General features: G+C 41.5%; 1 protein-coding gene across 1 annotated transcript; it reads right to left on the reverse strand.

Moving 5' to 3' along the window:
* Positions 1 to 7090: 7090 nt before the first annotated feature.
* On the reverse strand, positions 7091 to 15689 carry si:ch211-220i18.4 (SRSF protein kinase 3). The gene is made up of 12 exons (XM_031728255.2): positions 15345 to 15689; positions 14719 to 14822; positions 11921 to 12029; positions 11657 to 11744; positions 11371 to 11458; positions 11091 to 11197; positions 9431 to 9593; positions 8977 to 9053; positions 8339 to 8446; positions 8032 to 8101; positions 7816 to 7908; positions 7091 to 7705 (listed from the first exon to the last, which is right to left on the reverse strand). The coding sequence occupies exons 1-12, from the start codon at positions 15392 to 15394 to the stop codon at positions 7518 to 7520; spliced, it is 1245 nt and encodes a 414-aa protein (XP_031584115.1). The 5' UTR covers positions 15395 to 15689; the 3' UTR covers positions 7091 to 7517.
* Positions 15690 to 16234: the final 545 nt, after the last annotated feature.

Here is a 16234-nt window from a genome sequence, read left to right on the forward strand (position 1 = left end):
GGCTGGATCAGTGGACTGTTTTTTAGCATGCGGATGTAAAGCAAAGCGGTAAACGCTGTTCTTGCGCGTACAGCCTCACACACCTCCCAGACAGAGTCCTGAGGCCTAGATCCATCACTGTGCATAAAGTTCTGGCTGAAATAGGACTATTTATGTAATTAACAGCCACACACTAGTGCACCCGACTCTGCTGTAGTGTTCAGGGTGAGTCACACAACCAATAATATCACACGGAGCCACTGCACACAGATGCACACGAAGAGGGTGGCATAGCCCGAGACTGCCTGTGACTGGAGAACCCACAACCTGTCACAGTAAGTACCTGTAATTCATCAGTGGCTTCCTTCTCTGTGTGGTCTGCTTTTAGCAGCTACCACATTGGTCACCCACAGTGTTATGTATTGAATTCTGTGCTGAATGTGTATGCACCCTTGGATACTGCATGGCTCGATCCACTACAATACAGTAATAGAAACCTCAAATGTTTCACTGGCATATAGGATTGCTTAGGTGACTTTTTCAAGAAGATTATTCTCCTATGCTGTATAATCTTATAGTCAATATATATGTGCAGGTGACAAAAGACAAACTAATGTAATGTATCTAAGCAAGTTTTTAAACTTCACCATGTCCTGATAAGCTTCAGTCACACAGGCCTAAAGATTGACTTCCTGACAAAATCTAGTTGCTAAGGAGAAATGGGATACACTTTACAATTAAGCTCATGACTAAGGTCATAATTCGCCTGTGTTACGACCCCCTCTGCTAGGCGTCAGGGGAGGAGTAACATACACAAGCCCCAAACACAAAACTGAGTAAAGAAGGGTTTTAATAACAAACTTTAAACAGAAAACCGACAGGGCTGTTCAACAGACCGCTGGGCAAACAATTATTATATAAAGACAAAAGAAAAGACAAGAGTAAAAGCTAAAGGTTAACTAAGGCAAGCTGGCGGCACACAAAATAAAAGCTAAGAGTAAACTAAGGCGAGCCAGCATCACAATATTCTACTCACAGCCAGCTAGCAGCTCAAAGCTCTAGTCAGGCTAAGTTCAAGCATACACCAGGATTTAACAAAGTTCAGAAATATGAACAAGTTCAACAAAGGTTGACGAGAGAGGCACGAAGGGCAAACTGCATGTTCAGTCCTAAGCAGCAGCCACTGAGTGAAGGACCTCCAGCCTTTTGTATTCCCCGGTAAATGCAGGCAGCCGTGTCATTGGTCCGTTGTGTTCAAGGCTCCTGCAGCAGCCAATGGTGTGAGTGGTCTGGCACACTCCGATCTGCATGTAGTTGAGGCGGGCATAGGTCCGGGGCCAGCCAATCCCCCATGAGTCCTGGAACACTGTGATTTCTATAGAGGAAGGCGGGGCCACCTGAGGCCAGAGGCCGTAACAGCCTGTAATTAAATTAAATTTCCCTGCAAATACCTTGAGTTAGGTAGAAAAATAGTATTACAAGTCTGGTTATACTTTAAGTAAATTTAAGAAGTCTGTAAATAATTTTAACTAATGTGCAAGTAATTTATGTCGTGTATGAGTAATTCTAAGCATTCCATAGCTTAGAAACAGGTAGACACAAATTGTTCTGTAAGTAATTTTAAGTTAGTTAGTGAGTCAGTGTTTTGCAGACAAAGTTCAGCTGATTCTGGCAGCCTGCTAAAGACCAAAGCAATTGCAAGGTTTTCCCTTCCTCGTTGTGCCTAGTTTCACCTGATGACATAAGGAACTTTCTCCAACCACTCACCAACCAGCCATGGAATTGTTTTTGAGTTCATATGGGTTTAGAAGTGGTGACAAAAGCCATGGCACCACACCATTCAACGACACCTGTGTGTCACTGAATGGTGTGGTGCCATGTGCAGTATACATACACACACACACACACACACATATATATATATATGTATATAGTACGTATTTTAGGCATTTACAGCTGGAACAGGAGAAAGTAATGAAGAGTGACATGCATCAAAGATGTCAGCCAGACACTGTGTAGAGACAGTGCAGTTCATGGGTGTCATGTTATTCTGTAGGCCATCGAGGTTGCAATTGAAATGATGGAGAGCTGGAATACAGATGTTCCTGGAATCATTTTCAGTAATCTTTAGCTCTTTCACATTGTATCAATAAAGACACAGCTAATACAGAGGAATCTCTGAAACTAAGTGGTTGATTCGGATGTTGGAAGATTTGTATTGCAGCTAATAGAAAAATTAATATGGCTGTGATCATGTGTTATTTGGATGTCTGTGTGGTCTTTCTGCCAAGGCTTTGCTTCTGACAGCAGCCTGTGGACTTACCACAGTCCAGATGCAAATACTTCTTCACATACTAGAATCCAACCTACCACAGTCAGCCCCACTTATGCTCAATCTGCCGACCTCAACCTACCACACAGTCTGATGGCACGCCAGACACATAAGGAAAAATTATGTCATTCTGAGATCAATGGTTATGTTTCTGCCAAACAATCAGCCATCATGTGCTGTGCATAGTGCAGCAAACTGCTCCAAGTTGTTCTAATATTTACTGATCCAATAGTAAATGTACATATAAAGACAACTTATCAATATCTAACTATTACAGTAGGATTTAATGCATTGCTTTAAGAAATTATAATAATATTTAATAATTATTATTGAATGAATTATAACTATAAAAACATAAATATAAAGGTATTTAATTGTTTTTTTAACAAATCTAATTTGACAGTTATAATTATACAACTGCAAGAAGCCAAGGAACATCAATTAAACCCCCTTAAAGAAATCTGTCCATTACTGTTGTTTTTCAGAAGAGGTCTAAATGCCTCAACCATTTTCCTGACTTCTATCACGTTATTATACATTACCAGAAAAGAAAAGTAGTAATAATAAGAAGCCCAACAGCAATAGTCCAACATAGCTTACACACTCAGTTGTCCTAGTTTGAAATCTTCAATTCTGCACCACCACAAAAATTGACTGACTGTGATTGGCATAGTTCCTGTGGTACCTGCTTTGTGCATGCCACCACCAAGTGAAACAGAGTTCTTGGTTATTTCACATGTACTTACTGAATCGTGCTAACATTTGCATCGTCATAGTGATATCTACAGGGAAGGAAATAAGAGGACCAAACTGCAACCATGCAAAAACTACAGCGCAAAAACATTCAGAGTCAAGAAGACATTGGATATGATGGACACAGTAATCAAGAAATGACAGAAGAAACAGGGCAAGGATGTGGGACAGGTTTATGAGTGGGCGGGAAAGACCAGGAGATCAGGGTTTACTGCAGAGCCAGTGTGTGTGGGAGAGATCGGATAAGGACTAACAGCACTGGGCAGGAAAAAAACAACAAGAACAGAAATCATGACACACAATGACAAATCTGAGCGGCTAAGGTTTGGCTGATCACATATTTCATGTTTGCCTTCCTATTGTGATGTAGTAGCTTCCTAAAACTTATTGCAATGTTGTCAGTTTTACACATCTTTGGGCATAAACAAAAATATTGGACGTAGTTAAACCTACAGCAGCTGCCATGAAGCTCCTGGCACACAGTTTTGTGCTGATGTTAATGCCTGATGAGGTTTGAAACTCTGCAGTTATGGAGTCAGCAGTGCGTTGGAGACTTTTATGTAATACTGTGTGCCTCAGCGCTCTGTGAACCCGCTCTGTAACTGTACGCGGTCTGACATTTTGTGGCTGTGTTGCTGTGGTAAACACTTAACACCTAAACACTTCTCCTTTGTAATAATACCACTTGCAGTTTATCGTGGAATATCTAGGGGGGAAGAAATTTTCACCAGCTGATGCAACAGTGTCATCTCATTGCAGTACATCTGGCTAATTGAATGGCACTGGATGAAGAGTGGTGCAGGGGTATTTCAAGAGCTTTTTTAATAGAAATCACCCAGAACTGTCTCCGAAGCAGATAAATTGGTTAGAGGGAGGTTGAGCCCTTGTTTACTTCTTCTAAACATTTGTCAGTATAAAACATAGCTAAAAGCACTGTGTTATCTGTCCAAAAGGATCAAACTGAATTATGGAGACAGCAAATACAGCTGGATGTGGGTATTTTATACAGAAACAAATTACGTGCAGGTTCACAGAGATCAAAAGCTTATCCCAGCACCCAGCAATGAACATTGTTATTACCCTGAAGTCCGTCCAAAACCAACATTTTTCTGACTTGGTACTTTTTTTGCAAATATCTTTGCAGGACAAATAGGTCATGGTGAAGGTTAAAGAAATTATGGTTTTGGCAAATTATTTATGGTTCAGGTTTTATGGGAATAAGGCACAACAAAAAAGCTGGATGTGGTTAGAGAAGTGGTTAAAGTTAAACATAACACTTTAATTATACATCTGTGGCAGGACTGAATCTATCCTACGTGGAATTTAAACAATAAACAATAGTATGTCTATCAGCCAAGCTGACCTCCAATCTCTACAGTGTATTCAACGCTGGCTATGGACACCAACGAAGATCGACTGTATAATCCAAAATTCATTGGATCCCGCCAACACCTACAGCAGGGTTAACATCTCCATTTCACCCTATTGTGGTGTCTCACCAGGCCACAGCTCTCAGAGTGTTCCGGTGTGACTAAAGGGGTTTATGTGGAAGCTAGCAGTGGCGCCCTAGGACACCACAAGTTCTTTCTAGTCCCTTGATGTTGTAGTTTGTTTTGTTTTGCCTTCTGTCAGAGCGTGGTGTGTTGACTGGCTATTGGCCCGAGGCTGTCAGGAAGGAAGGAACTCGCCACAAGCTGTCCTGTGGTTGGTCAAACATCCAGCCATATCCATCTGTGTGTGTGTGTCAAATGAACACGGGGATATGACTGTGTTTCTCTGTTGGTCCATTTTCTGACATGACACTCACATATGTGAATTTTCTGATCCTTGCCTTAAATGTTTAAGGGGTCTTTCCCCCAGACATCACACAGCTTAAGTTATATGTGACATACATTTCTGGCAATACTGCAGTCTTTACATCACGCTGTGTGAACAGCAGCATATGTAAACAATCAAAAGAAGGGGAAAAATGTCCTGTACAAACAATCTGGGGCTAAAAACTCATCGTATGGTACTGGCCAGACCTTGGATCCCCAGACGAAATGCAATTTTTGAAGTCACAAGCTTTTTAAAATGTTTCAGAATGCATTTTTCTCATTATTTGTCCCTTCACACAAGGGGCAACGTCAGCACAAACAGCTGTTTTCTTTTTAATGGTATCAGCAGGGGGGGTTTTCACTATTCAGCACCTCCGTGTATCAGGAGGAAATGAATAAATGATGAATTGAAATAAATGGTAAACGGGCAGGTTAGGAATGTTTCAGGACCACCGCTGAGCTGATCAACTGTCACGTCAAAACACCGGCCCGTACTTTCACCCATGCAGGCTTAACGCAGCAGCTGATGGCCAAAGGTAATATTTAGGGACGCATGGTTACACAGCCAAACTCTAAACACTCAAACTCTGAAACAAAAGTTGGACGGTGGAAAGAAACCGGGAGACCACAAGATGCTCTTCTTTTCTCTCTCACTCTGTGTCTCCAGTAGACTTGTGAGACTATAAATATTAGCCAGCATCAACACGGCCACCACAGGGACTTCACTGGACTCCACCAGACAGTCACACGAGATTTAAACGAGTGAAAGTGGCAGTTTAAAACAGGTAATTCTCTTGATAAATTTCACAATGTCACATCCAATAAATGATAGCTACTCTTCAGTGCTGGTGTTTGCCTTGTGCGTGTCCCTCATCCTTCTGTTGAGCGATGGACGCTCAGAAGCCTCAGTCTACCACAAAAAAGGTAAGAACCACTTCTGTTCCTCCACTGTTCAAGATAATGTATTCACATTACCCTGCCCAGCTCAGGGGCTGCTACTTTCCACATTAATCAACACTTGTGATTTATGGAAGCTGTGGCTGTTAAACCAACACAAACTGGCTGACCGCAAACTCTCTGTCCTTTATAACCCTGACCTTGCATTCATTCCCCTGGGAGCGCTTCACAGTGCATCAGTTCGTTCTTATTGATCCCTTTCTCAAGGTGACAGACAAACCCCATGAGGATAGCTACCCGCAGCCTGCAGAAACGCTGGGGAAACTCGCTGTGGATGCCAGATTTAGCCATTAATGTGCCTGACCCCTTGCAGCGGGCCTTTATGTGTTCTGCCCAGAGGACGGACATTTATAGCCTTTGCAAAGTTATGATGTCCTGGGGAAAAAAGTGCATTTTTACCCAGCAGTTTCATACCTGCTCACCTAAAGACAAGAGCTTAGAAATGTAAAGTCAGATGAGATAGATCTGACAGCGTGGCTCTCATTTTTTTCGCAGGCATCTGCTCCTCCAAAGACAAGAACTACAAAGCAGGAGATTCTTTCCGGAGAGGTTGCGACAAGTGCTTCTGTCACGCACTTGGTTTCTACTGCTTTGCGTGAGTAGATTGTTTTTTCCAGTTCAGCTCATTTCAGGCCACTGATTTATTAAAATGATTGTAGCCTCATGAAAGCACCTCTCTCTTCCCTGCTTCTCCTTTGCAGCCCAATGAAACCCACCTCGTGGCCCAAGAAGTGTCGCCGGATTAGGACAGAGTGTGGTTACACGGTCGTTTATAAAGAAAAGCCACTGGTGGAGTGTCGAGCCTACAGTTGGATAGGATGAAACACTACAGGAGAACTCACATGAAAACATCAAATATGTAAATTACATACACTCTTAAAACTTTGTGCAGTCCTAACACGAGAGTCCTGGTCAGTGCAACTTTGCTGATGTTACTGTGTTTAGTTTTCATGTGGACAAGTCAGATTATTATTTGATGCCTGTGGTTACGGGGAATAAGGTCAAGTTGTTAGAATGTGTGGCTTTCTGTGCCTTTTTTTCCTGTGCTCTCCTTGACAATAATCCAACACTCTGGTTTAGCATGATCTTTTCCAGTTATTCCACTCAACATGAGTGTATTTCAATGACGATCTCTTTCTCTGATCTGGGATTTTCACCCTACAGAGCTTTGCAACCGATTGCATAACCTTTGACCATCCCCCAGGTCTGTGTAACCCATGTAAAACAAACAACAACAAAAAATAGTCTTGACTTGGATTCGCACTCCTTCTAACGTCACTTTATTCTTTAAAGTGCTTCACTTTACTGTACAAAACTTAAACTAACAGAGCACATGCACTGTAAAAGATCAACAAATGATTACAGTTTCAGTCATTCTCAGATAGAAAATCATATTCAAAATTACTAAAGAATAAAACTCCACCCTTGGTTGCAGATTGAGAACTTCACACTGGTTAGCAGTGTCAGAGCTGAGCTTCTCAGGGTTGATCAACAAATCGCAAGGAAGTTGAAAAAGCTCAATGTCGGGCTCTTATAGCAAAGTTCAAATTCTTCTTTTTTCAGTGTTGTATAAGAAGCCCATCAGATGCTGTGAAGACGCAAAGATGCCCTGAAATCAACAAAGTCTAGCAGCAACTTAAAGCATCTGACTATAAGGGCTGAAGAGGCCTAACAAGAAGCTAACAGGAAGTCAACCAAGGGTGGCGAAGACACTGTGCAGCAGTGGCCCTCTTCTCTGGGTGATAATTCAACATGGAAAGTAGGAAGTCAGAGAACACAGAGGCCTCCTCCAACAGGAAGTGGTATTTCTCCACCAAAACCTCATAGAGGCTCCAGAACCTCAGCGGACCGACATGACGCAGGTCACCTGGATGAAAGCCATAAACTGTTACAACTGACGAGCAGCTCACTGGCAGCAATAACTCCATATTAACAAAGGAGGAAAGACTTCATCTGGAAGTGAAGGCAGACGCTCACCTCTGCAGCTGAAGTACTCGGCAGAGTATTTACCCGACAAGGCAACAGCGGCTGGGATTTTGCCAAGCAGCTCCATTATCTGGCCAATATGATCTGAGGTGGATAAACACATACAAGCATGGCACAGAATGCATTAGTATCCTAATTACAATGAAAGCACGATGTAATCTCACTTAATCCCGTGTCAGTGCTCGTCACACAGCCATCTGAACACACCTTCCTCCAGGGAAATGGACTCACTGGCTCTGGGCTCAAACAGTGAGTCTCCAGTGACCAACTCAAAGGCCTGAGAGAATTCAGGAGAACATTTAGAGGTGACGCACAGAATAAGTCAGAATGCACAGATAGCTTTTTATCAGAAAGGTTTCACTATAGGTTATTTAGCTACAGGGTAGCATAGCTTTAGCTACGAAGTGTGCAAAATTACTTTAATTCCTATTTGATGGAATGCTATATAAACATAACATTATGGCATTAAATATTCCAAAGTGTGAACATCACATTAGTTTGGTTTGTCTCTCACCATGCATGCGACACTCCAGATGTCAGCAGGTGGGCCGTACTCAGATCCCAGCAAAACCTCTAGTGAGCGATACTGTCGGGTCTGGATCTCCTCACAGAAATGTTTGTACTGGTGATGACAGACAAGGTTTTAAAGGTGATTTGGTGTGTGTGTGCGCGTGCATGTGTCAGAGACAGAGAAAGATCGATTCCTCTTTATTCCTTTTCTCGTTGTTTTATTTTCTTTGTCACTTGTGTTCTACAGTGTGGCTTCTCAGCAGAGTTGAAGCATCATGTTTAAACATCTTGCAATAAACTTTGCCCTTTTCTTCCAAATCTGGCTCGAGTTCTTACTTTGAGTGTGGAGGTACAATACAAAATCTCAGTTCCTCTTTGCTTTGGAGGATTTATAGTGCTTTTTAAGGGAACCACTTAAATACTTTAGCTATTAAGATAATTAAGTAGTTTTGTCCACTTGGAGGCAGCAGAGAGCATTTTGGAACAGAATGTTGACATTTAATATTGTCGCCTTTCAGGCTGATGTTGCAAACTTCTGATGACAAAAATATAAAGTGGCTGACCCTTTATACAATTTAATAATACACTAATAAAATATGTTAAACCAAAAGTTTTATAAGTGTAGCAAGTGTAAATACTAACCACCCAGCAGGAGCTCCCCAAGTCAGCAATCTTCACTGCAATTTCCTTTAAGCTGTACGGGTTTACCTGCCTCCATTCTGAGAAAAAAAAAAAAAAAACATTATTATTAATGATAATAATAATAATAATAATGATAATGAATTTGGATTTCTAAGAAAAACATTTTATATTAAAATTAAATAGTACACAGCTGTTTTTGTCCAGCTCTAATAGCTGGGGTGGCATGGTTCATGTATTTGCTTGATTACATGTTGAATTAGTTTCATTATTTTTTTTCTAGCACAAAAACAAACACCACAAATACTGAAGCAAATATTTATTTATGTATTTACAGCTGCATGGTTGCCTATACGGCCCATCAGAAATAAAAATATCTGGCGTTGAACCTTTTTATTACTGAAACTCTTAAACACTCTCAAGCATCTGTAGCAATGAAGGACAAAATAAAACGTGCCTGGTAAACTGGCTTCCTTCCCAGTCTGTATCGAGGAGGAGCTGCTGCCACCTGCTGGTGCTTTGTGGGACTGCTCTTCCAGACACGCAAGGATGTTTTCTGGCTTGATGTCTGTGTGGATGATTTTACACTGAGAGTGAAGGTAGTCCAGGCCCTGCAGGACCTACAGAAAAATACACAGATCTGATGATGTTTCCTTTCCTTTCCTGCTCCTAATGTTATAAATGACTAAAATATAGCCAGAAAGATTAGCCTGGAATAGCATAGCACTAATACAGGAAAGTGAGGGGAAGCTTGCATGGCTCTGTGTGAAGTTTCTACCTACCAACACCTACAAGTTTAATAACAAGATGTATCACATTTGATCTGTTTTTGATAGTCCGATACAGTTTTTTAGTCTCATACTACTGGATGTCTCTTCCTGTTAAAAGGGAGTTCTTCATCTCCACTGTCAAGGTCAAGTTTATTTATATAGCACATTACCAACAGTCCATGCTGCACAAAGTGCTTAACAATGTAAAATGCCACTAAAGTAAATAAAATGCACAACAGTGATGCAGTATAATATAGAAGAGAAAATATAAAATAAATCAATCAATAAATAAAATCAATAAAAGTCAATAAAAACAATAAAAACAACAACAAAAGCCATTAAAACCAAAATGTTTAGGTCAACATGTGTTAAAAGCCAGACCATAAAAATGTGTCTTCAGTAACAATTTTAAAAGTTCAAGCGTTTGTGCAGATCTAATATTAAGAGGTAGAGAAAGACTCACGGTTCTTTCTGGAGCATAAATAAATAGGAGCTCAGACAGGAAAGAAGAGAATCAGCTGTTTAGTAATTTAAAAAGAAAAAGTGTTAAATTGGATCCTGTAAGGAACAGGAAGTGTGTTTATTAAACACAGGATGTTTTTATTAATGAAGTTGCCAAAAATCACAACTTCTCTTTTGTTTTCATTTACTTTTAAAAAATGTAAGGACATCCACTGTTTAACGTCATCAAGGCAAAGTAATAATAGCTGAAGTGAGTCCCTACATTTAAAGGCAGATAGATCTGCAAGTCATCTGTAAAACAGTGAAATGAAAGGTTGTTCTATGAGAAAATAGACCCCAGTGGCAAACAAGACTACAGTGCAAACAAGGCAGGGCCCTAAATAGAGCCTTGAGGTACACCATAATTATGAGAGGCTATTTTGGAGCTGTGGGGGCCCATGTAGCTATAAAAAGCCCTTCCAGATAAGTAGGACTGAAACCACTGAAGAGCAGACCCTTTTAGGCCAGCACATGATTCCAGCCGTGATAGCAGGATATCATGGTCAACGTGTCAAAGGCTGCTGTCGGGTCCAACAACAAGAGGGCAGGGCTGCCAGAAACCAGAGTTAAAAGAATATCATTAAAAACCCTTAAACATGCTGTCTCAGTGCTGTGTAGTGATTTAAAACCAGATTGAAACTTTTAGAGATCTCATTAAGATCAAGGTCGGTAACTGTTTGTTCAGAAATGATTACCCCAAATTTCCCCAAATGAGAAACTGTACAAAAACTTATTGGTTAGAAAATTATCCCACAAATTTTGAACAAAGAGGTGCAGTTTAAATTAAACACGCCTTGTATGAACTTGATTTCTGGTGCCCGAGTTTTCCGGTCTGCTTTGTCTTACCTGGATAAGTATTTGTTTGACCCAAGGCTGCAACAGTCCTGGATTCCCAAAGCAGAGCTGCAAGCTCCTCAGGTCAGGCCCCAGCAGCTCCAGCACCAGGCAAATGTCTAACCACCATACATTAAGGTCAGTTTCCCAAACCACTTTGCTGCAAAAACTACATCCACTACAACATGTTCACATTTTAATACTTTGATATTGACTGTTTCAATGATGTAATGAAACAGCTCAAAGGATTCTGGAATATGCACCCAAGAAATCCCATCTCCAAAAAGGATACGTACCCCATTGACCCCAACCAGCTTAAACTCATCTAGCAGTCGAACAATCGTTTGGCCAAAAGGGTGACAGCCCACAGAACCACTGGCCTGTTGAAAAAGAGGAGACAATAGGATGAAAACAGAGGAAGAAGAGCAAGAAGAGTTGTTGTTTTTTTAAAGAGGGAGGGGATGATTTGTCCTTTACTAAAAGATTGGCAGAGAGTGATGCTCCAAAGATATGACAGAGAAAAATATGTGACAGACAGAGCGCTTAGAGAGGAGATACACAAGCATATGGTCACTAACACATCGCAGGAGAGCCAGTTCATCCTCTCCGGCCTGGGTAAAGCCAGCCCCACTCTTCAACACCTTCACAGCAACACGCCGATCAAGCCTGCCAACACAGACACCAGCTCAGATCTGCATACTGGTTACTGGACAAAGTAAAAGACTCAAACTAAATATTTGTTTAATCCAGTTTTTATTATATTATTATATGATGCCTAATAAGATAAAATGTCTCCACTGCTTCCACCCTGATCATATCACACGGTCTTAAAATGAACCTACTTGAGGTCCTGGCAGAGCCATACAGTGGAGAAATAACCCCAGCCGAGTTTGGACACCACCTGGTATCTTCTGTTGAAGGTGTCCCCTATCTGGATGGGGTGGTACCCACCTGGGGGGGATAAGAGTAGAATGACATGAATGAACAAAGTCCCATTTCTAGTTGAACTGCTTATATGGTTGAATTTATTCTAAGTTTCAGTGATTAGGCACCTCTCTGTATGACCTGCCATCTGAAACCTTGTTATCATTCGCTAAGCATTTTCCATCTGCTGTTTAGAGAGCTTTCAAAGACAACTAAAAATGTAGCCGCTAAAGCCATTTCTGGCATTACAACTTCCTATAAGCTATAACATGTCTGTTAGTGAGTAATACATTCAGATCTGCTAGTGGGACAAAGAAAAATGGCGAGGCATACGCCTATATCGCTTCTCTTTCAGCATGCATGACACACAGTCGTTGGACATTGTCAGGACTCTTGAAACCGAATTTCTGCGTCTATTAAATTTAAGCATGAGATACACCAGCCTATGATTTATTACTGTGTCAGGCACCGGTGGTATCACATACGCAGCAGAGGATATATGAGGTACACACAAAGACTTGCACAGCTGGCAGGTAAGAAGCGAAGACCAAGGTCAGACCGGCAAATTGGCAACTAGATACTGCGCATTAAAGCAATGCATAATGAGACAGGCACACAGGCTTAGTGCAGCTATGAGGCTTATGAGAAGCCACTCTTTGGATTCACACAAGCAAAAATATGCATGAATTCTTATGATCGTCTTTGACTTTTTACCCCTCAAAAGCCAAATAGGAGTAACCCTCAAAGCTGTTTTCTGAGCTAAGCAGTTTCTGTCATAATTCAGGCTGCTAATAGAATAAAATGACTGTGTTTACATCAGAAGTTAGCAAGAGTGGTCTCTACCTATGTAGCTACCCTTGGAAAAGCCCAGAAACTATTCTAATGTCTGTCAAACCAGATCTTTATTGTGTCAGAATTTGTCAATAAGGGTACAGTGGAGATCGTCTAATGTTGTCTTTATGGGGGAAAAGGCTCACCTTAGGGATGAAACTTAAATAAATGTTCACATTATAGTCAACTCACAATACAGTAGGTGTGTAATCTTATATTCTCAGTGTTTGTGGTTTGCTCTTCTTATACATAGGCTGTCTAGTTCTAATTGTGTCTGAAGATGCCTTCTTCTTGACCTGTAAAAAGTTGACCCAAAGTCAAAATCTCCTTTTCAAACTGCTGCATTTCAATAAATGGAGCCTGAAACATTAAATCTACAAGAAGCACTCCAAGAGCACAAACCTCCACCAAGGCAGCTCTCTCTCCTGGCAGTTTTAAAGCAATAGTGTTTTTTGTTGTTGTATATATTCACTTTTCATCATCTTGGTGGATAAAAGGCAAACTTTAACGGATTGTTAACATGACCCCAATATACACCCCTACAAACCTTTTGAGTTATTGTGTTTGCAGCATTTTCATGCGTGTCGCCCTACCAAAACAAAACTTCCTTGATGGAGGTAATTATAGCCGTGACCTTATAAAGATGCAGTGAATATTGGCAAATACAGTTCCGGCAACTTCCTGATCTGAAAATCAAAGCCAATGCTAAACACACTCTAATGTTCGCTTGGGGCCGACCCCAAAAGCAAGTCAATCATAGCAAACCTTCATGTTAAAATGTTCAACTGAACAACATTAAAATGTAGGTTTACTAATACAAAAATGGTTCTTGCGGCCTACCAAGTCTTACCTACACTGCATGAGCTTCAGTTAGTTAGACTTTAGTCTTTTATTAGTCTGTTTCTTAGCACTAATTCACATTTATCTGTCTCTATATTGCACCCATATGGTTTATGACTGAAGCTTATTGTAGCAAGCTAACAACTGCTAACATTGAGACATCAAACTGAGGAGACCATAATCAAAGGGTTAGGTCTCAGGCACTATAGCCATCTTTTATATGCATATATCTTCTATGAATGGGCAATGGAGTGAAGAGAAATATGCAAGAAGACCTCAGCTACTTTGACAAAAGGCCAAATTGTGATGGATTGGTGACTTGGTCAAAGTATCTGTAAAAGGGCAACTACTGAAGTGAACTGGACTACTGAAGTCACTGTTTCTTTTATATAATGTGGACAGAGGGGTTGATAGAGAGGAAGAGTTTGATAAACATGACAGATTATTCAGGGGTTGACAAAGGCTCTCAAGACATCACCTTGAGATGTCTCAGAGTGCACTACATCATGGTGGCACAATGGAGAGTACATGATATCAGGCGTGTGTTTAATATGCAAGCAGGTAATATATGTAGTGAATCTGACAAAGCTAAAAGGAGACTTTACTCTGTCCGGTATCAGACATGTTAAGATTTCTATCAAACAGCTCGGTGTGCAGTTTTCCATTTCATATTCACAGACTCATCCAAGCTTGTTTCCACCATCTTTAGAACAAACCAGAATCTGTTAACTGTTTCCTTTTTAAAGCTGTCCAATCCACCGCCCAAGCGTTCCTCTCCTCGTACTTGGACAACTCTTCTGGCAAAAATCCGAAAACTATTTGTAAACTGTAGCAGCAAAGCTCAATGTCTCAAAATGATGCTGCCAACAGGAACTTAGCTTGCAACAGCGGCTCATTCTCATAAACACTGCATCATTTCCAGCTGGAGCGGGCTCTGAATAACAGAGTCAGCATGTTGAAAGAATCTTTAATTACATCCTGGTACAAGCTGCTTTGAGGGCTTTGAGAGGCTCGGGATAAAAGTTAGGATACATGTGTGAGTTACCATAACAGTATTCTCGGGGGTCCTCGGAGACCTGACTGTCCTTGGGATCCAGCTGCTCGTAGCATCCAAGGGCTTTGAAACTGTTAGACACGCCACCCTCACTCCTGCAAACACACACAAACCCAGAAATTCAAACAGTGTATTCATATGCGTGTCAGTTTCTGTGAGCTGAACTACTTTTGGAGATTCCCACAGACTCAGCCTGCCGTGGAGGTTTGCCCCACTGCCCAGCTGAGAGTGGACAAGCAGCACCGGAAGTTGCACTATTTCTGACTCAGCTGTAAATCATTTAGAAGCATCTCCGTGCAACCTGATAACACTGCACGCCAGCTGCTCCCAATACACAGATGGCCCGAGGAGTCGGAGTCACGTCATATCTGGAAATACTGATCACAGGTCTGTTTTCAGCAGAGGGACATATACAGTAGAGTTTTAAGAGCTGGACGCGAACAAATGTGAAAGATTTCGGGGCAAACGTTAAATAATTATTGATAATGTCCAAAAAAAGCATTTAGGAGCTGAGTTGCGTTTTCTTGAGGTCACACAAGAATGCAAGGCTGCATAAAAACATGAAAGAAGATACAAAATAATAATAATGATACTAATGCAGAAAGTTTTATACTCACACACGATGCTGTTCAGCCTCTGTATGAGGCAGGCAGGGGCTCCTCTGCATGGTGCGGTTCAGCAGATGTTGCCAGTACCTTAAAATTTCAGATTTTTTGGCATAAAGTGAGAAGAGAGGTAGGCGCAGGAGAAAAGCAAGTAGCCCTGATTACAGTAGCTGCACTTGAATCTAGTTAAGCAGCTGAGAGGTGGAGGTGTTGGAGGTAGAAGGGGTTGTGGTGGGGGGTCTGCTTGGTCTCTCAGGAGGCTGGGATCAGCAGTCAGCAGGGTCTAAGCATGGAAATCCCCCCGCAGGCTCTTGGCTCACAGTCTGTCAGGTTTTCACCTGCTCTCCTGCAGGACTTGCATCTTTCAGTCACCAGCCTCAGATTAAACTCTCTCTCTCTGTTCCTCGATGTCTCGTGCACGCTGGGAAAGCTATAAAAGAGAGCAGGCGCCCCTAAAAGATGAGCCGAACATCACACAAGGCCGAAGAGAGTGAGGGAAGAGCGGGAATGACAGCTGCTACAGGGATCACAGACTGCTAAACCTGCCTGCAGCACATTCTTAAGGATTAAAATAAAGTTGTTAGAACAGAGGTCGGCTGAAAGTCCCATTTGTTAAAAACAGATTGCAATTCAAAGCACTTTCTGCATGAGGATTTTACATTCAGATGAGCTCAGCTTTTGAGGAAGAAGTTTAACAGAAGCATCTGGCACAATCTTGACAAATATATTGTACACTTGATGTTTCAGCCTCCTTCACGTCTCAGAGGCTGAGTCTGCTTTTTCTTGCCAACACAATGCTGTTAACACTCTTACATGCCACCGCATTTTATAGTGGATACCGTGGAGCAAAGGAGCTCCTGGCTCGTAAAACAGGGAAGCGTGTTGAAGGCAGAGGAATGAGG

The sequence above is a fragment of the Oreochromis aureus genome, linkage group 20, assembly GCF_013358895.1.
Source record: "Oreochromis aureus strain Israel breed Guangdong linkage group 20, ZZ_aureus, whole genome shotgun sequence".
NCBI classification, from domain to species: Eukaryota; Metazoa; Chordata; class Actinopteri; order Cichliformes; family Cichlidae; genus Oreochromis; species Oreochromis aureus.

Excerpts from the sequence above, each read along its gene's own strand:
- si:ch211-220i18.4 (XM_031728255.2), bottom strand. The coding sequence starts at position 15,394 with ATGCAGAGGAGCCCCTGCCTGCCTCATACAGAGGCTGAACAGCATCGT. Across the intron at positions 8,102-8,338 it reads TCTGGAGTGTCGCATGCATG|GCCTTTGAGTTGGTCACTGG; the intron begins GTGAGAGACAAA and ends GAATTCTCTCAG. Across the intron at positions 7,706-7,815 it reads CGAGTACTTCAGCTGCAGAG|GTGACCTGCGTCATGTCGGT; the intron begins GTGAGCGTCTGC and ends GCTTTCATCCAG.